Genomic DNA, 15,562 nt, shown 5'->3' on the forward strand with positions numbered 1-15,562 from the left:
AACAGGTATAAGGCTACTTAGGTTATTTCTTCTTGAGTAAGCTTTGGTTGTGCATTGCAAGAAATTTGTGTATTTTACCTAAGCTGATTTATATGCAAAAGATTATTTATAATATTCCCTGGTTATCCTTTTAATATATTTGGAATACATCTCTTCTCTCATTTGTGATATTAAAAAGTTGTGTCTTCTCTTTCTTCCTGGTGAGTTTGATTATAGTTTTATCAATTTCATTGATCTCACAGAAATAACTTTTAGATTTATTGATTTTATTGTTTTTCTTTTTTAAATTTCACTGAATTCCACTTTATTTTTATTATTTTATTTCTTCCGCTTACCTTGGGTTTATCTGGTTCTTCTTTCTCTGATTTCTTAAGGTAGGAGTTGTGATCATTGATTTGCAACATTTCTTCCTTGTCAATAAAGGCATTTAATTCAATTTATTTCCTCCTAAGTACTGCTTAACTGGAACCTCAAATTCTGGCACACCAATTTTATTTTATTTCAAAATATTATACTTTCTAATTTCCCCTTTTATTTATTCTTTGACTCTAGATTATTTAAAAGTGCTTTATTTGGTTTCCAAATACTTGGGGAGTTTTCAAAGATCTTTCTGCTATTGATTCCTAATTTAATTCTGCTTTGGTCAGAGAACATATTTGCTATCACCCGAAACCTTTAAAATGTTGAGCATTACTTTATGGTCCACAATATGGTCTATCTTGGTAAATGTTTCATGTGCACTTGAAAAGATTATATATTCTACTACTGGTAGACGGTTCTACAAATGTCAATTAAGTCAAATTAGTTGATACTGTTTTTCAAACCTATTGTATTCCTGCTGATTTTTTTATCAATTATTGGGAGAAGATCCTGAAACTCACTAATACTCTTCATTTTTTTAATTTGTTTTCCTCTGTGTTTTATTTTTGAGAATTTCTCTTGCTCTGTTTTCAAGTTTGCCAATCTTTTTTTTTTTTAGCCACATCTAATCTGCCATTATACCATTCCGTGTATTGTTCATCTTAGACACTATGGTTTTCAACTCTACAAATTTTATTGAGATCTTCTTTTTATATCTTTCGCATCTCCACTTAACTTTTTAATATATTGAATAAGTTACGACAACTGTTTTGGTATCTTTGCTAATTTTAACACCTGTGTCTGTTGCGGTTTGGTTTTGAGTGATTATACTCTTTATTAGGTGTTGTACCCTTCTGCTTCTTATTATGCCAGACATTGCAAAATTTTTCTTGTTGAGCGTGAAATAGTTTGTATTCTTGTAAATATCCATGTGCTTTGTTCTGGGAAGCAATTAAGTTGCATGGAAAGAGTCTCATCCTTTTGGATCTTGCTGTTATGATTTGCTGGTGAGCCTAATAACTCAGGGCTAATTATTTCCTATTACTGAGCCAAGACCTTCTTAAGTTTTCTACCCATTACTATGTGAATTATAGTAATTTCCAGTCTTGCTGGTGAGAAAAAGCACAATTTCTAGCCCTGTTGAGCAAACAGCACTATTTTAAAGGATTCTTTCCCTAGTCTCAGGTAATTCCTTCACCTGCATGTGCTATCAACACTCTCCTGAATAATCCAGAGAGAGTCTCTGCAGACCTCTGGGGTTTACTCTCTGTGCAGTTATCCCTCTCTGGTATTCCACCCTGTCAGTTCTCACTGCCTTGGTCTCCCTGTTCTCCCAGCTCTGACTCCTCAGCTCCAGGAGCTCATCAGGCTCCTCCTCAATGCCCTCTTCTTGTACCATGGCCTGAAAACACTCAAGGCTATAAGTTGGAGCACTTGTAGCATTCATCTGATTCCTTTCTCTAAAGATTACTGTATTTAATTTCCTAATGCCCAGTGTCTTAAAAGTTGTTATTTCAGGAGGATCCAAGATGGCCAAATAGGAACAGCTCCAGAGCACAATTTCCAGCAACAACAATGCAGAGGGTGAGTGCCCACTGCATTTCCAAACAAATTTTCACTGCCCACAGACCAGGAGATTCCCAGGCCAAAAAGCACCATGAGTTTTCAGCATGGTGGTTTCAGCCGGTGCCAGGTTGGCACACAGAAACTCACACAAATGTAGGTGGCTGTTGCAACTGGTGCCTGAAACGTCTGGGAGACAGAGCCTCCCATTCAACTGAAATGGAGGGGGCAGAGACAGGGAGCCAGGCGACCTGGCTCGGCGGGTACCACCCCCATAAAACAAGCAACCTGAAATTATCTGGATTGAGAGTTTCACAGCAAGCACAGCTGGACCCAGGATGGTCCAGCTCAGTGGGGAGAAGGGCGACCACCACTACTGAGGCAGTCCACAACTACCAAGGCTACAGTAATCAAAACAGCATGGTACTTGTACCAAAACAGAGATACAGACCAATGGAACAGAACAGAGGCCCTGGAGGCAATGTCACACAGCTATAACCATCTGATCTTTGACAAACCTGACAAAAACAAGCAATGGGGAAAGGATTCCCTGTTTAATAAATGGTGCTGGGAAAACTGGCTAGCAGTGTGAAGAAAGCAGAATCTGGACCCCTTCCTGACACCTTACACTAAAATTAACTCCAGATGGATTAAAGACTTAAACATAAGACCTAACACCATAAAAACCCTAGAAGAAAACCTAGGCAAAACCATTTAGGACATAGGCATAGGCAAGGACTTCATGACTAAAACACCAAAAGCTTTGGCTTCAAAAGCCAAATAGACAAATAGGACCTAATTAAACTCCAGAGCTTCAGTACAGCAAAAGAAACAATCATTAGAGTGAATCGGCAAACAATAGAATGGGAAAAAATGTTTGCAATCTACCCATCTGACAAAGGGCTAATATCCAGAATCTATAAAGAACAAAAACAGATTTACAAGAAAAAAACAAACAAACCTATCCAAAAATGGGTGAAGGATATGAACAGATGCTTTTCAAAAGAAGACATATATAAGGCCAACAAACATATGAAAAAATGCTCATCATCACTGATTATTAGAGAAATGCAAATCAAAACCACATTGAGATACCATCTCACGCCAGTTAGAATGGCGATCATTAAAAAATCTGGAGACAACAGATGCTGGAGAGGATGTGGAGAAATAGGAACAGTTTTACACTGATGGTGGGAGTGTAAACTAGTTCAACCATTGTGGAAGACAGGGTGGCAATTCCTCAAGGACCTAGAAATAGAAATTCCATTTGACCCAGCAATCCCATTACTGGGTATATACCCAAAGGATTATAAATCATTCTATTATAAAGACACATGCACACGTATGTTCATAGCAGCACCGTTTACAATAGCAAAAACCTGGAACCAACCCAAATGCCCATCGATGATAGACTGGACAAGGAAAATGTGGCACATATACACCATGGAATACTATGCAGCCATAAAAAATGATGAGTTTGTGTCCTTTGTAGGGACATGGATGAACCTGGAAACCATCATTCTCAGCAAAATGACACAAGAACAGAAAATCAAGCATCGCATATTCTCACTAATAGGCAGGTGTTGAACAATGAAAACACACGGACACAGGGAGGGGAGCATCACACACTGGGGTCTATTGGGGGGGCAAGGGAGGGACAGTGATGGGGGTGGGGAGGTCGGGGAGGGATAACATGGGGAGAAATGTCAGATGTAGGTGGTGGGGGGATGGAGGAAGCAAAACCACATTGCCATGTGTATACCTATGAAATAATCCTGCATGATCTGCACATGTACCCCAGAACCTAAAGTACAATAAAAAAAAGTTATTTCATGTATTTTGTTTGCTTTTTTCTTTTGTTTATTATAGTTGTGAGGTATATCCAGTTTCTTTACTCCATCATGGGCAGTTCTAAAAGATAAGAACTGACCATCTTGTTTGAGATGCTTCTCTTCCTTCTTAGAACTAAGAACTGGTCATATAAACACCACATTCTTCCTTTACCAATATGTTTACAGTAGTTTAACAGGATTTTGCACTGCATAAGCATGTTTGAAATTTGGGGGCATCCTATTCTCCACCAGGAACCCAGTGCCAAACTTCTTAGAATTTCTGATGAAGATTGAGGTCCCTGATTAAACAACCAAACTTGAAACTACAAGTGCAGACAACAGCATATATTTTGTATTCTTTGCCTGTCACCACCAAAAACACTTCTAGGGTTCTCAGCCATAATGTATTAGGAATTGTAAAGATTAATTAGATGAACATTTCTAACTTTTTGGAGTTTGTGATCCTCTTTGGAGTTTGGAGTTGACTAACCATTACCTGCTATGTTACCATGATCTCTGTTTTCCAACTACAGCATTTCAGTTTCTTTAAAAAGGCCAACCAACACTCTCTGTTAAACATAAAGAAAAGCATTGCTGGGTGTGGTGGCTCATGTAATCTTAACACTTTAGGAGGCTGAGGTGGGAGGATCACTTGAGATCAGTGGTTCAAAATCAGCCTGGGCAACATAGTAGACCCATCTCTGCAGAAAATGTAGAAAGTTAGCCATGTGTGCCTGTAGTCCCAGCTACTTGAGAGGCTGAGGCAGGGGGATCACTTGAGCCCAGGAGTTTGAGGCTCCACTGAGCTGTGATCACACCACTGTATTCCAGCCTGGACAACAGACCAAGATCCTATCTCTAAAAATAAAGAAAAATAAAAAGATTTCCACAAATGTTCTAGTAGAAGCCAAAGGGTTAACTTACCATGTTAGTGAAATATTTTTACTGTAAACCATACATTACTGTTTTTCCAGTTTTCTCTTTATAAACAAGCAAAATCTGAATCTTTTTCTAAAATATCCCTCAGAACTATTTTCTAAAGGAGTATATTTCATCTACAAAATTTCTAAAAATTGGGCCTCTCCCAACTTTCAGGACTAGCATGAGAATCACAGAAGCTAAATGTGGATGATGTGCCTTGAAAACTCTAAAATGTAGTCAAACCCAAGGTGTGATTATTTTACTTGTAGTCTAAATTCATCTTACTTAGGGAGACAGGGCCTTCTAAAAAATTTTCTTACAAGACAATCTGGCAGGAGTGTGGATAAAATATACCCATAGCTCACAATGATGCTGTGTATCTTCTGGAAATGTCAACACAGCCAAGCTCTCATCTTCAAGTCTGTGAAATAATTTCCTTAGAATGGCAGAAGAGGTGAAGCTGGCTCACTTTCTTATGGACAATATATGGAAGGAATTAAGGATCCAGCCGAATTTCCAAGGAAGCATCCCCAGAGAATAGCCTGACTTTGGCCAGGGACTTAAGCCACAACACCAAATGTCCTCCAGTAAACTTAGGGAGAAGCAGGGGTGGAAAGGAAACTTAGAGAAGGGAGATTCTGAAGGACTTGGGCCATCTGGACTGGGATTAGATATGCTGTGAGGCTGCTATGCTGACTTTCATGGCATTTGTGAGAAATCTCCAGATATGCATGAGTTATCCAGGGGCCTGCCTTGAAATTTGTCCAGGGGCCAAAATTAATCACGTGTTCTCCATAGGCAAACCACATGTACAACTGAGGCTACTTTATGTGTGAGGTTTTGTCCAGATGAACTGTAGCTAATATTTTTCAAGTTGACATTTTTTATAATGACTTCCCATGAGATCGGCAGTGCTTTCTTTTGGCGTTTCCACTTTCTGAGTATTTAATCAAGCACTCAGTTTGCTTTGGGTCTTGTGCTCAGCTCTACGCTTGTCTTCTTTCATTTATTCTTCCATGTATGACTATGAGGGTAGAATTATCATCATTTCCATTTTATAAATGAGCAAACCAGGGCCTGGAGAGGGTCAATGAGTTGGCTAAGAAAGGACGGTCAATAAGTGGTAGAGGAAAGATTCGAACCCAGCTTTGTCTAGCACCTTCAGAAGAACTGGTCATTAGAGATGAGGGTCTAGCAGAAACATGAAGGCATCTGTCAACCAGCTCACTAAAGACCCTTGGACCTTGTGTGAAGAATGAGCTTCTCAGCCAATGGCTATTCCTTCTGAATGAAGCCACCAGAGAATGTTTTCTTCCAAAAGTAAGCAACTATACATGAATTAGATAGAATTTACCTTTTTTTTTTCATTTTAGGTATTGTAGAACAGTGATTATCAGAGAATATTCAGAGTTTGAGTCCTGCCTTCTGTCATTTGTTAACTCTGTGACCCTGGGTCTTCTCCATGTCAGTTTCATTATCTTAAAAACATGTAATAATATACTACAACCTTACAAGGTTTTTGAGAAAATTAAAGTTTGTACCATGCTTTGCATATCCTAATTACTCCACAAATATAATTTTTAGAAAGAAATAAAGAAAAGTCTCAGGCATCTGAAAATCCCTCCCATGACAGTATATTATGCAAACCAGGACTTCCATTAAAAAAGCAAAGTCAGCTGGTCTAGCTTACACACACATGCACAAGTGTACAGATGCTCTCAGAAACGAGAACTCTCATTCTGTTGTGTTGACGCATGCTTAACTTCAGAGGAGCAGGCAAATATTCACACACCTCTCCACTTATCACTGCCAGCTCAGGCCCATCACTCCTCCCATCTGGAAAAGTCACTGGTCAAGTTCTAAAGGCAGAAGTTGGGGCAACAAAGGAGGCAGTCACAAGTACGTATGTATCTGACAGGTGTCATTGATTTTATGACTAAGGGAAATATAGACATTTGAAATTCTCATTTTGCTGTTTGAAGTCCTGTTCCCTTATTTACCTGAATAATTAGGACTGACTGCCTTAAAATAGATTTCATCCTTTTCACCAAAGACTTAGAATTCATATATTTTTGGCCTAGACTTTTCTAGGTGGCATTTAGATGATAAGAGTGAGTCTTGGGGTCATTTTACACTCTGAAACTGTAGTCTGCAGAAACGGACCAGCACACTGAGAAAAGGCGATATATGGCTTAGGAGTCATTTATTCCCAGATGACCTGGGATATGGCATGCTGGTTTTAATGGAGTTATTCTGTGCTCCATGCCTCTGGATGAGTTTATAAGGTTTTTTTTTTTTAAAAAAAATAATTTAAAAATATAATTGTGCCACCAAAATTATCTAAAAATAATTCTCCCAAATGATTATATGATTTAGTTTATGTTCAAATTTGGCCATTGGTTATTTACAAATGGTTACCTCATTTGTAAATGCAGAAACGGCCATCACCAGGCAACATGGCATGCATTGTTAAAAGTCCATGTTTTTGTGTGGGTTGTCATGTTTTTGAATCTTGGCTCTGCCACTTACAAGCTACATGACTTTGTGTGAGGTTTTTAACCTTTGTATCAGTGTATTCATTTGTAAAAGAAAACAATGATAGATTTAATTTAATAAAGGTTAAATAAAATCATGTCTATAAAGTGCTTACATGGTGCCTGGCCCATGGTTGCCCTCGATAAGCAGTAGCTTCTGTGATTACTATTATTCCTCATTTGTTGTTCATCAGTCAAGTGATACAGTGAGTGTCTGCAATTCTTTGAAAGGTGTCCTGCATGGAATAAATATGGAATCCCCCCAAAGCATTCCGCTTTTTAATTGTACTCAATCCTTCCTGACTTGTAGTAGTCATTTATTGTACACACAGAATATACCTGACAGACTACAAGTTTCTTGAAGACAGGACCTATGTCTGAGTCTTTTTCTTCAATCTCCCTAATTTCCCCAAAAAGTCCACCTCAGGACTTAATTCAGAACAGGAACCAAAGACATATTTGTTATATGAAAGAATGTCTGAATAGTTAAGGAAAAATCTATGCAACTATTTAAGAGTCATTTCTTATCATAAGCCCTCAATGAGGGCTGCCATCATCCAACCAGCTCACCATCACCACCACCCTACCATCATATCTTACTTCCATCATCAGTGCCACCACCACCACCACCGCCTTCATTACTGTCACCTCCTCACTATCACCTCCTCACTATCACCATCATACTTTTATCTCCATCACCACTATCTCCACCACCACCAATATTACTACCACCACCATCCCTACCACCCACCTCAACCACAACCATCAGCAACAGCAAACGCCTTCATTACCACCACCTTCACTACTACCATGACCAGCACCAACACTATCATCACCACTGACTCCATCACCATCACACTATTATCACCCAATTACTACTTCAAATATCCACGTTTTATCTCATTAGAAAGGATCACATAAAATAAAATGCCACCAACACTCTAGAACATTCGTTACTTGCAACAAATGATTGCATAAAACATACAGAAGCAATGTCAGTGTACATCTGAATTCAGGTAGTCCATTTACTCTGAACCTTCAGTTTACATTAGTCTTGTTCACATGTGAAACCTTCACAGAAGACAACCAAAACTATAACAACATTTATAACAAATCGCCAAGCTAAAGCAAATGTAACCACCTCAGTCTACAGCTTAAAATGAAGTAATGGAAGGCTCAGTTTAATCCATCAAGAGCAACATGATGATTGAGATTTTTTTTTTTTTTTTTTTTTTGAGGTGGAGTCTCACTCTGTCACCAAGCTGGAGTGTAGTGGCACAATCTCGGCTCACTGCAACCTCCGCCTCCTGGGTTCAAGCAATTCCCCTGCCTCAGCTTCCCGAGTAGCTACCATGCCCAGCTAATTTTTGTATTTTTAGTAGAGACAGGGTTTCACCATGTTGGCCACGATGATCTCGATCTCTTGACCTTGTAATCTGTCCACCTCGGCCTCCCAAAGTGCTGGGATTACAGGCGTGAGCCACCGCGCCTGGCCAAAATTTCTTAATGATTTCATAAAACATGTTATTAAAATCCAGTCATGACTGCAATTCTGCTGCTGATTTCATTTTTGAAAAGTGTACTGACAGGAAAGCAAAACATTCAGCTGATGTTCCCTGGATGACTCAGAAGCCAATACTGCTGCATTTTATTCCAGTGCAGATTTGAATTTAGCCCAAGTAAAAATACACATTCAAGTTTGATACATGACTGCAAAAATTAGAAGCAAGCTAAGTGTTCAAAAAAAGTAAATGGTCAAATACACGCATTCATTCATCAAAAGGAATATTATGAAAACATTTATAAAATCAGTATGAAGCTTAAAGCAATATAGAAAATGTTGTGACATAATATCATGTGAAAAGCAGGACATGCAATTAAAAAAAACTATAAACTTATATGCCCACGGAAAAACAAAAGAACACATTCTGCATTAAATATAACTTGATTTGCTAGATTGTTTGATGTGAAACTTGGTATTTGAATTTTATATGGTATAATAGTACCTTTGTCATTTGTAAAAAAAAATATATAGTAGAATCTTGGATGTGTAATAAGGAAACAGTGGACAGGTGTAGAGGTAGAGAGCCTGTCCAGTGAGTCTGAAAATTCTGTAAACTTCGGGGCATGAGGTTTCTTCTAAAACAACATTTCCCTTAAGAGTGACTTGATAATTCATTGTTGTGAGGGGCTGTCCAGTGCATGGAGAATATTTAGCAACAACCTCTGTTCACTAGATGCCAATAGTGTCCTCCAGTTTTGACAATAAAAAATGTCTCCAGACGTTGCAGTATGTCCCTGGGGGTGGGGTAGGGTAGAATTGCTCCCAGGTGAGTTTTTACCAGGTCATCACTAATATCCTTCCAGTTCTATTATCCCATGATTAATTCAAAGCCAAAATAAATTGGCTTTAAAAACAAAACAATTTATAAGTCAGAATAAAATTAAAGTTAGAAAAATGAAAAAGAAAAACAAAGCCTGCGCAAGCTCCCTTAAGCATAACTCCAGCCTAGTCTGAAGGCGCAAGTATTGCTTCTCATTTCTTAATGAATTCATTGAAAAGAATATCAGTTGAAATTATCCTAAGGCCTGGGGCTACTTAAAGCTAGGAGCAAGCCCTAGGCTGAGTTTGGGTTGGTATTTAAAACGCATTACAAATTATCCTGTTTTTTATTTCTGAAAGTAGATTAGCTGTATCTTAAGTAATGGTTAATACAGCATTTTAAAAAAATTCACAAGAAAACGTCTGCAAGGATAATACAGCATATCTGATGAAAGTGCGAGGCTCACCAGTGGGCCAATAGTTGCAATTTAATTAGAATTAAACTACGCATTTTTAAATTACATACTTTCAAAGAACAAAGTGCATTTTGTTGGTACGTAATTAGAAGGGACTGCATGTTGCAAGGGATTTTTCGATTGCAGATGTTATGTTCAAAAAGCCTGTATCTCTAGAAAATCTCTACATATTTAGATTTTTTTTTAATGGGTTTTGTCAGATAGACGTTGGATGGATAGATGGATGTTCTTGAATAAGATAAAATTATAATCTACTTCACCTGGAACTCTTTAGAAACCTAAATTCTCATTTCTATTCTGTGATTCTAGATAGCCAATTATTTTCAGCTTCATTGAGAGCACAGATGAAATTTGACACACCAAAATGGACAAATGTGCAGTGGCTCTTAAACTTCAGCCTACAACAGAATCACGTGAACTACTTGTTAAAACCCCGATTGCTGAGCCCTGCTCCCGGAATTTCTGATTCAGTAGTCTGGGACAATTGCTGAGAATCTGCATGTCTAATGAGTTCCTAGGTGATGCTGATGCTGTTTGTGTAGGAACCACACCATAAGAACCACCGTCGTAGTTGATCTCAAGCTTGAGGGCATACAAAAATTACCTACAGTTTTTACAAAGTTTGTAGCTTTCTCCTCCTCATGCATACTCCTAAATATGAAACAGTAGTTATCAGGAGGGCTTAAGAATCTGTGCTTACAATGAGCTTCTAGATAACTTTAATATAGGTCGCCCTTTGGCTGCTCCAAGTAATAGAAGGGCCAGGAAAGGTGATAGAATTGAAGATGAGTTCAATTCAAATCAGAACAGATGGGGAGAAGCAGAGAAAGAGCCATAGGAAGGAAGATAGTAATTGTGCTTCTTTTGAAAGAGGGTGTTACACAACTCATTGCCAGCCCACAGGACTCCGGGAACTATAAATTTCTTAAACGGTTTAGACTCCTGACTTTTCCCAGCCTCTCAGTTCAAGGGCAGAAAGATCAGCCATCAGCCATAAGAATGACATTATAAATGGGTAACAAACACAGCATATGGAGGTGCTTATGAATGTTATCAACCTTTTATTTGTGCCATACATCTGGAACTTATCAAAGCTCATTTGAGTGACTGAATAAAATATCTGAACTACTATTGGCTAAAGATGATTGCAAGAAAGAAAAGAATAGCACAAAGTTCCTAGAAAACCCTTATGATCTGAGACTCAAATTTATTTTAAAGGATAAAAAATACACATTATCCTTCCATCTGAAACGTTCAGTGTTTCCAGGCTATCCCAACCTGACATAATCATCCCCAGAACTCTCAGCAAGCTTCAACTCACTGCAAGAGAAATTGGGTGGGGTAGGATTTACATTTTTTTTCCCTGCTAGAGCTATGAACAATTATTTCTTCAGCCAAATGGGACCTTACACTAACTATATGTATCTTGATTCTCAGAGAGCTAAAAAAAAAAAAAAAGCAATGAAAAGTCTTTCTTTTATACTGAACATCTGTCATTAGCAATGGCTGCAGAGATGCTTTTCCTTCCTTCCTCCCTTTCTTTCATATCCAGTCATATTTGTCTTTCCTGGAAGGCTGATGATTCTAAATTACCAGACTTTGGAATGCTTAACTAGCTATCACAAATGACAATTTGATACTCTAACACTCTGCCAAAACACTTCTCTTTCCCTTTTTAAACCAAACCATAAGAAATTATTGTGCCTTGAAGGCTGCTGTAATTCGCATATTATTAAAATGAACATGCACAATTAACATCCACTAAAAAGAAAAAATACCCATTTGAATGTCTTAATGCCGTGGTACCACATATATCCAGTTTTACTGCATCACTTCTTTTTTTGAGCTAAAATGCTTATTTTTCAACTAATAATTGATTTTTATCCTTAATTGTAGCTTCCACAAAGGTAAGTTTAGGTGTTTTAAAGATAAGGTTCAGATATTTATATTTTAGAAATAGTAGTGGAGATGTGTTAAACCAAAGAAAAAAAATTTTATCCAGGGAAGCTACTAAGAATGAATATTATAGTACAAGGTTGGCCCCCTTTTCTTTTATACTTACATGTTCTAACTACCATATGATACTTTTGGAACAATGCTTAAAATGCTGGCATTCTGCCAAACAAGCATTTTAGAAGATTCCAGATGCATAGGTGGAATGGCTGAATAGTCTCTTTGGAATTAAAAATAAATTTATATGTGGGTTCAGAGTTGGTGTGTATATTTATGGGATACATGATATGTTTTGATATGGGCATGCAGTGTATAATAATCACAGCATGGAGAAAGGGGTGCTTCATTCTCATCGTGGAATGCTGAGAATCATCATTTATCCTTTGTATTACAATACAACTGAATTACACTCTTTTGGTTATTTTAAAATGTTTTAAATTAACTATAGTCACCCTGTTGTGCTATCAAATAGTAGTTCTTCCCTGTTCTTTATTTTTTCCATACTCATTAACCATTCCCACCTCCCCTCACAGTTTTTAAGGGAAATACAGACTTAATCCTTTGTATCTGATTTGTTTGAAATTATTACATTCTTACAAAAGTTATTGCTTTGCCATTAAAATGTATAGAGCAGGCATCAGGGGAGTTTCTGTTCTATCATTTCTGGGTAACACAAAAGTAAAACACACTTTCTCATATTATCACAAATTCTGGGACAGGGACACTGGCCAGGCCAACATTTAAAAGTCATTTTAATACCTCCTTTGCTCTGATGTTCTCTGTATTGCTTCCTTCTACATCATGCTAACCTTCTAAACTGTGGATTCTAGAGAAATCTTAAGTTTGGTGAAAATATCAGGGACATTTCTGAGAGCTTCTATCAGTGATCTCCCTAGCAGTGCCTGTCACCATTCACTTCTTCAATGTCAATAAAAGAAGTTTATAATGAATAATGAACTTAAAAAAATAGGTTGCTTTAGATACGAGCCTTAATTTTTAAATTTTCTACAAGTGTTAAAAGATGAAGATCAAGGCTATTTAAACATTTCCATTGACTTTTCTTGAACTCCTGACCTCAGGTGATCCACCCACCTTGGCCTCCCAAAGTGGTAGGATTAAGGTGTGAGCCACCGCGCCCGGCCCATTATGACTTTTCATTTTCTTACCAGAAGTGAGACTTGCAATTTCTGCTGATTTTTGATTCTTTTCATAATTGAACATTAATTTTTGTGGCTCAAACATTTGGCTCGGAAGGTAAACCAAATATTCACTTCCATTGTCCTTCAACTTTACAAAAGATGATTCTCTCCCAGAATTTAATTCTTGGCCAGTCAAGCCGTTCTCTTCTAAAAAAACCTCCTGTAGCTCAGTAACAAATCTAGAGGAAAAAAAAAAAAAACTTTAGGTGAGGCTAGATAACTTCAGAGAAGGAGGCAAATAAAACATCCTCAACATTTAACATACTTATTTAATTATCTCCTTAAAAAACAAATTGGGTGGTGAAAATATAAATCCATTTCAATCAAATAATTCATTGAGATTCATTATACATATTATTTTTTAAAACTCTGATGAAAAATGTCTACTTATTCTATCTTTTCTCACATCTGCTTAGAACCTATGACGTGCCACTTTGGAATAACCAACTTTGATTTGTGCAGAGTTTTATTGTTTGCTTGTTGTTTGTTTCTTTTGAGACAGGGTCTTGCTCTTTTGAGACACAGTCACCCAGGCTGGAGTGCAGTGGTGCAATTACAGCTCAACGCAGCCTCAACCTCCTGGGCTCTAGCAATCTTCCCAGCTCAGCCTCCTGAGTAGCTGGGACCATAGATGCATGCCACCATGCCAGGCTAATTTTTAATTTTTGGTAGAGATTGGGTCTTGCTATGTTGCCCAGGCTGGTCTCAAACTCCTGGGCTCAAGCAAACCTCCCACTTCAGCCTCCCAAACTACTGAGATTACAGGTGTAAGCCACCATGTCCAGAGTTTTAGATAAGTGAAAAGAAACTCACAGGCTATTTGGAACAATCATATTATATCTCGGATTGATACCATCACCATGGAAAATGCAGAAAATAATCGCTTAATCTACCAAGCGCTGCTGTGAGAAAATATTATATGAAACATAACCCATATCAGTGCCTCTTAAAATAGTGTCTGAATTTATAAACATCTCACTTTAAGAGTTCTCTGTGATAATTTGAGAATTTTGTGTTTTTGTTTGGATGATGATAGAAAGCATATTCAAGAGAAGTTTATTCTTGATTATGCAATTTTATGCAATTTCAATGTCCATATTTGCATTTGCACTTGATACTGCTGTTTGGTACCTAGTGATATCACTTTAACTGTTGAGAGTTAATGAGCAGAGGAAGAAAAGCCAGATATAATACGTGAATAATATGTTCACACCAAGAGAAAATCAAATGATGTCCTGTGTGATGGCACACTGCATGAATGATAATTTTGCAGTAGTACAGATGAAGATATGTGGTGGGGAATCATGTCATCATGTGACAGAGTAGGCAAGCTGCATGTATTGTTCTGCAGCATGCACCAGATTTTATATATTTTACCAACATGTGCCATATTTCTTGGTTTTTAAAAATTCCATTTTGAGAAAGAAGAATCATCCATTGCATTAAGTTAGTGTTGAAAATTTTTGGCTTACTGAGTTTGTCTGGATTTGATGTATTAACTTGTTTTGGTTTAATAGCTGCATAAGAACTGTAAGTATATGATATTTACAGCTGGATTTATGTTTGTAAATGTTTAAATAATGTTATAATATTTTGCCTGCTGTCCTATAGGAATTGATTTTCCTTGTAAATGATTTTATGATTTATTCAAGGTTGGGAAATGCTGCTTCACATAAGATCAGTACCACAATGTCCTTCAGAAGGTGCTGGCTGCTAGACACTTCTCTATAAAATTACCAAGTAAATGAAATCTGACATGAGAGGAACACGTGCTTGCATGAATTCCAAAGAACTCACTTTTCCATTTTGCTCTTGGATATAGCAAAGAGACCTTATATGTCCTGAGAAGCTCTTTTGTTTAATTGCAATTTGAGATGATGGGGTGATTATGGGCCTAAACCTGGGCTTTCACAGGCTATACTCAGGGGTCTAAGCTCGATGAAGTACACAGAAAAGCAGAAACCAACCAAGATGGGCAATTTTCACTCAGTTTGAGGGCAAAGATTCATTCAGATTAATTAGTTATATTTTTATTTAGAATACAATGTCAAGGAAAATTATATGTGCAATTATATTGTGGAGTCTTTTATGCTAACTTTTGGGGATGAAACATGAATTATATGTAGCCTCAGACTTCAGCAAGATAAGACCTTGGGTAGACTGTAATAAGTTCCTCGGCAGTGCTATAAAAATGACTATGGGTTTTGATGAGGAGTAAACATTGGCTTCAAGGAGGAGATAGCTTCAATGTGGGTCATGAAAGATGGCTAGGGTTTCACCACAGGAGCAAGGGTCACAGGCAGTGTGAAATGGAACAATTCACACAAGGCAGACAAGAGTTCAGCGTGGCCAGAACTCATGGTGGGGAGAAATGAGAAGAGAGGCTGAGGTGGACTGAGGA

General features: G+C 37.7%; 1 protein-coding gene across 3 annotated transcripts in view; it reads right to left on the reverse strand.

Annotated features, from left to right (window-relative positions):
- COL6A5 (collagen type VI alpha 5 chain) overlaps positions 1 to 15,562 on the reverse strand; it is a 113,778-nt gene that overhangs the window by 16,129 nt on the left and 82,087 nt on the right. For all 3 annotated transcript variants that reach the window (XM_032267018.1, XM_032266998.1, XM_032267009.1), the window contains one exon: positions 13,129 to 13,340. In XM_032267018.1, coding sequence (XP_032122909.1) covers positions 13,129 to 13,340 — 212 coding nt within the window. The remainder of the gene's footprint in view (positions 1 to 13,128; positions 13,341 to 15,562) is intronic.

The sequence above is a fragment of the Sapajus apella genome, unplaced genomic scaffold (assembly GCF_009761245.1).
Source record: "Sapajus apella isolate SASKATOON/1434 unplaced genomic scaffold, GSC_monkey_1.0 scaffold4, whole genome shotgun sequence".
Lineage (NCBI taxonomy): Eukaryota > Metazoa > Chordata > Mammalia > Primates > Cebidae > Sapajus > Sapajus apella.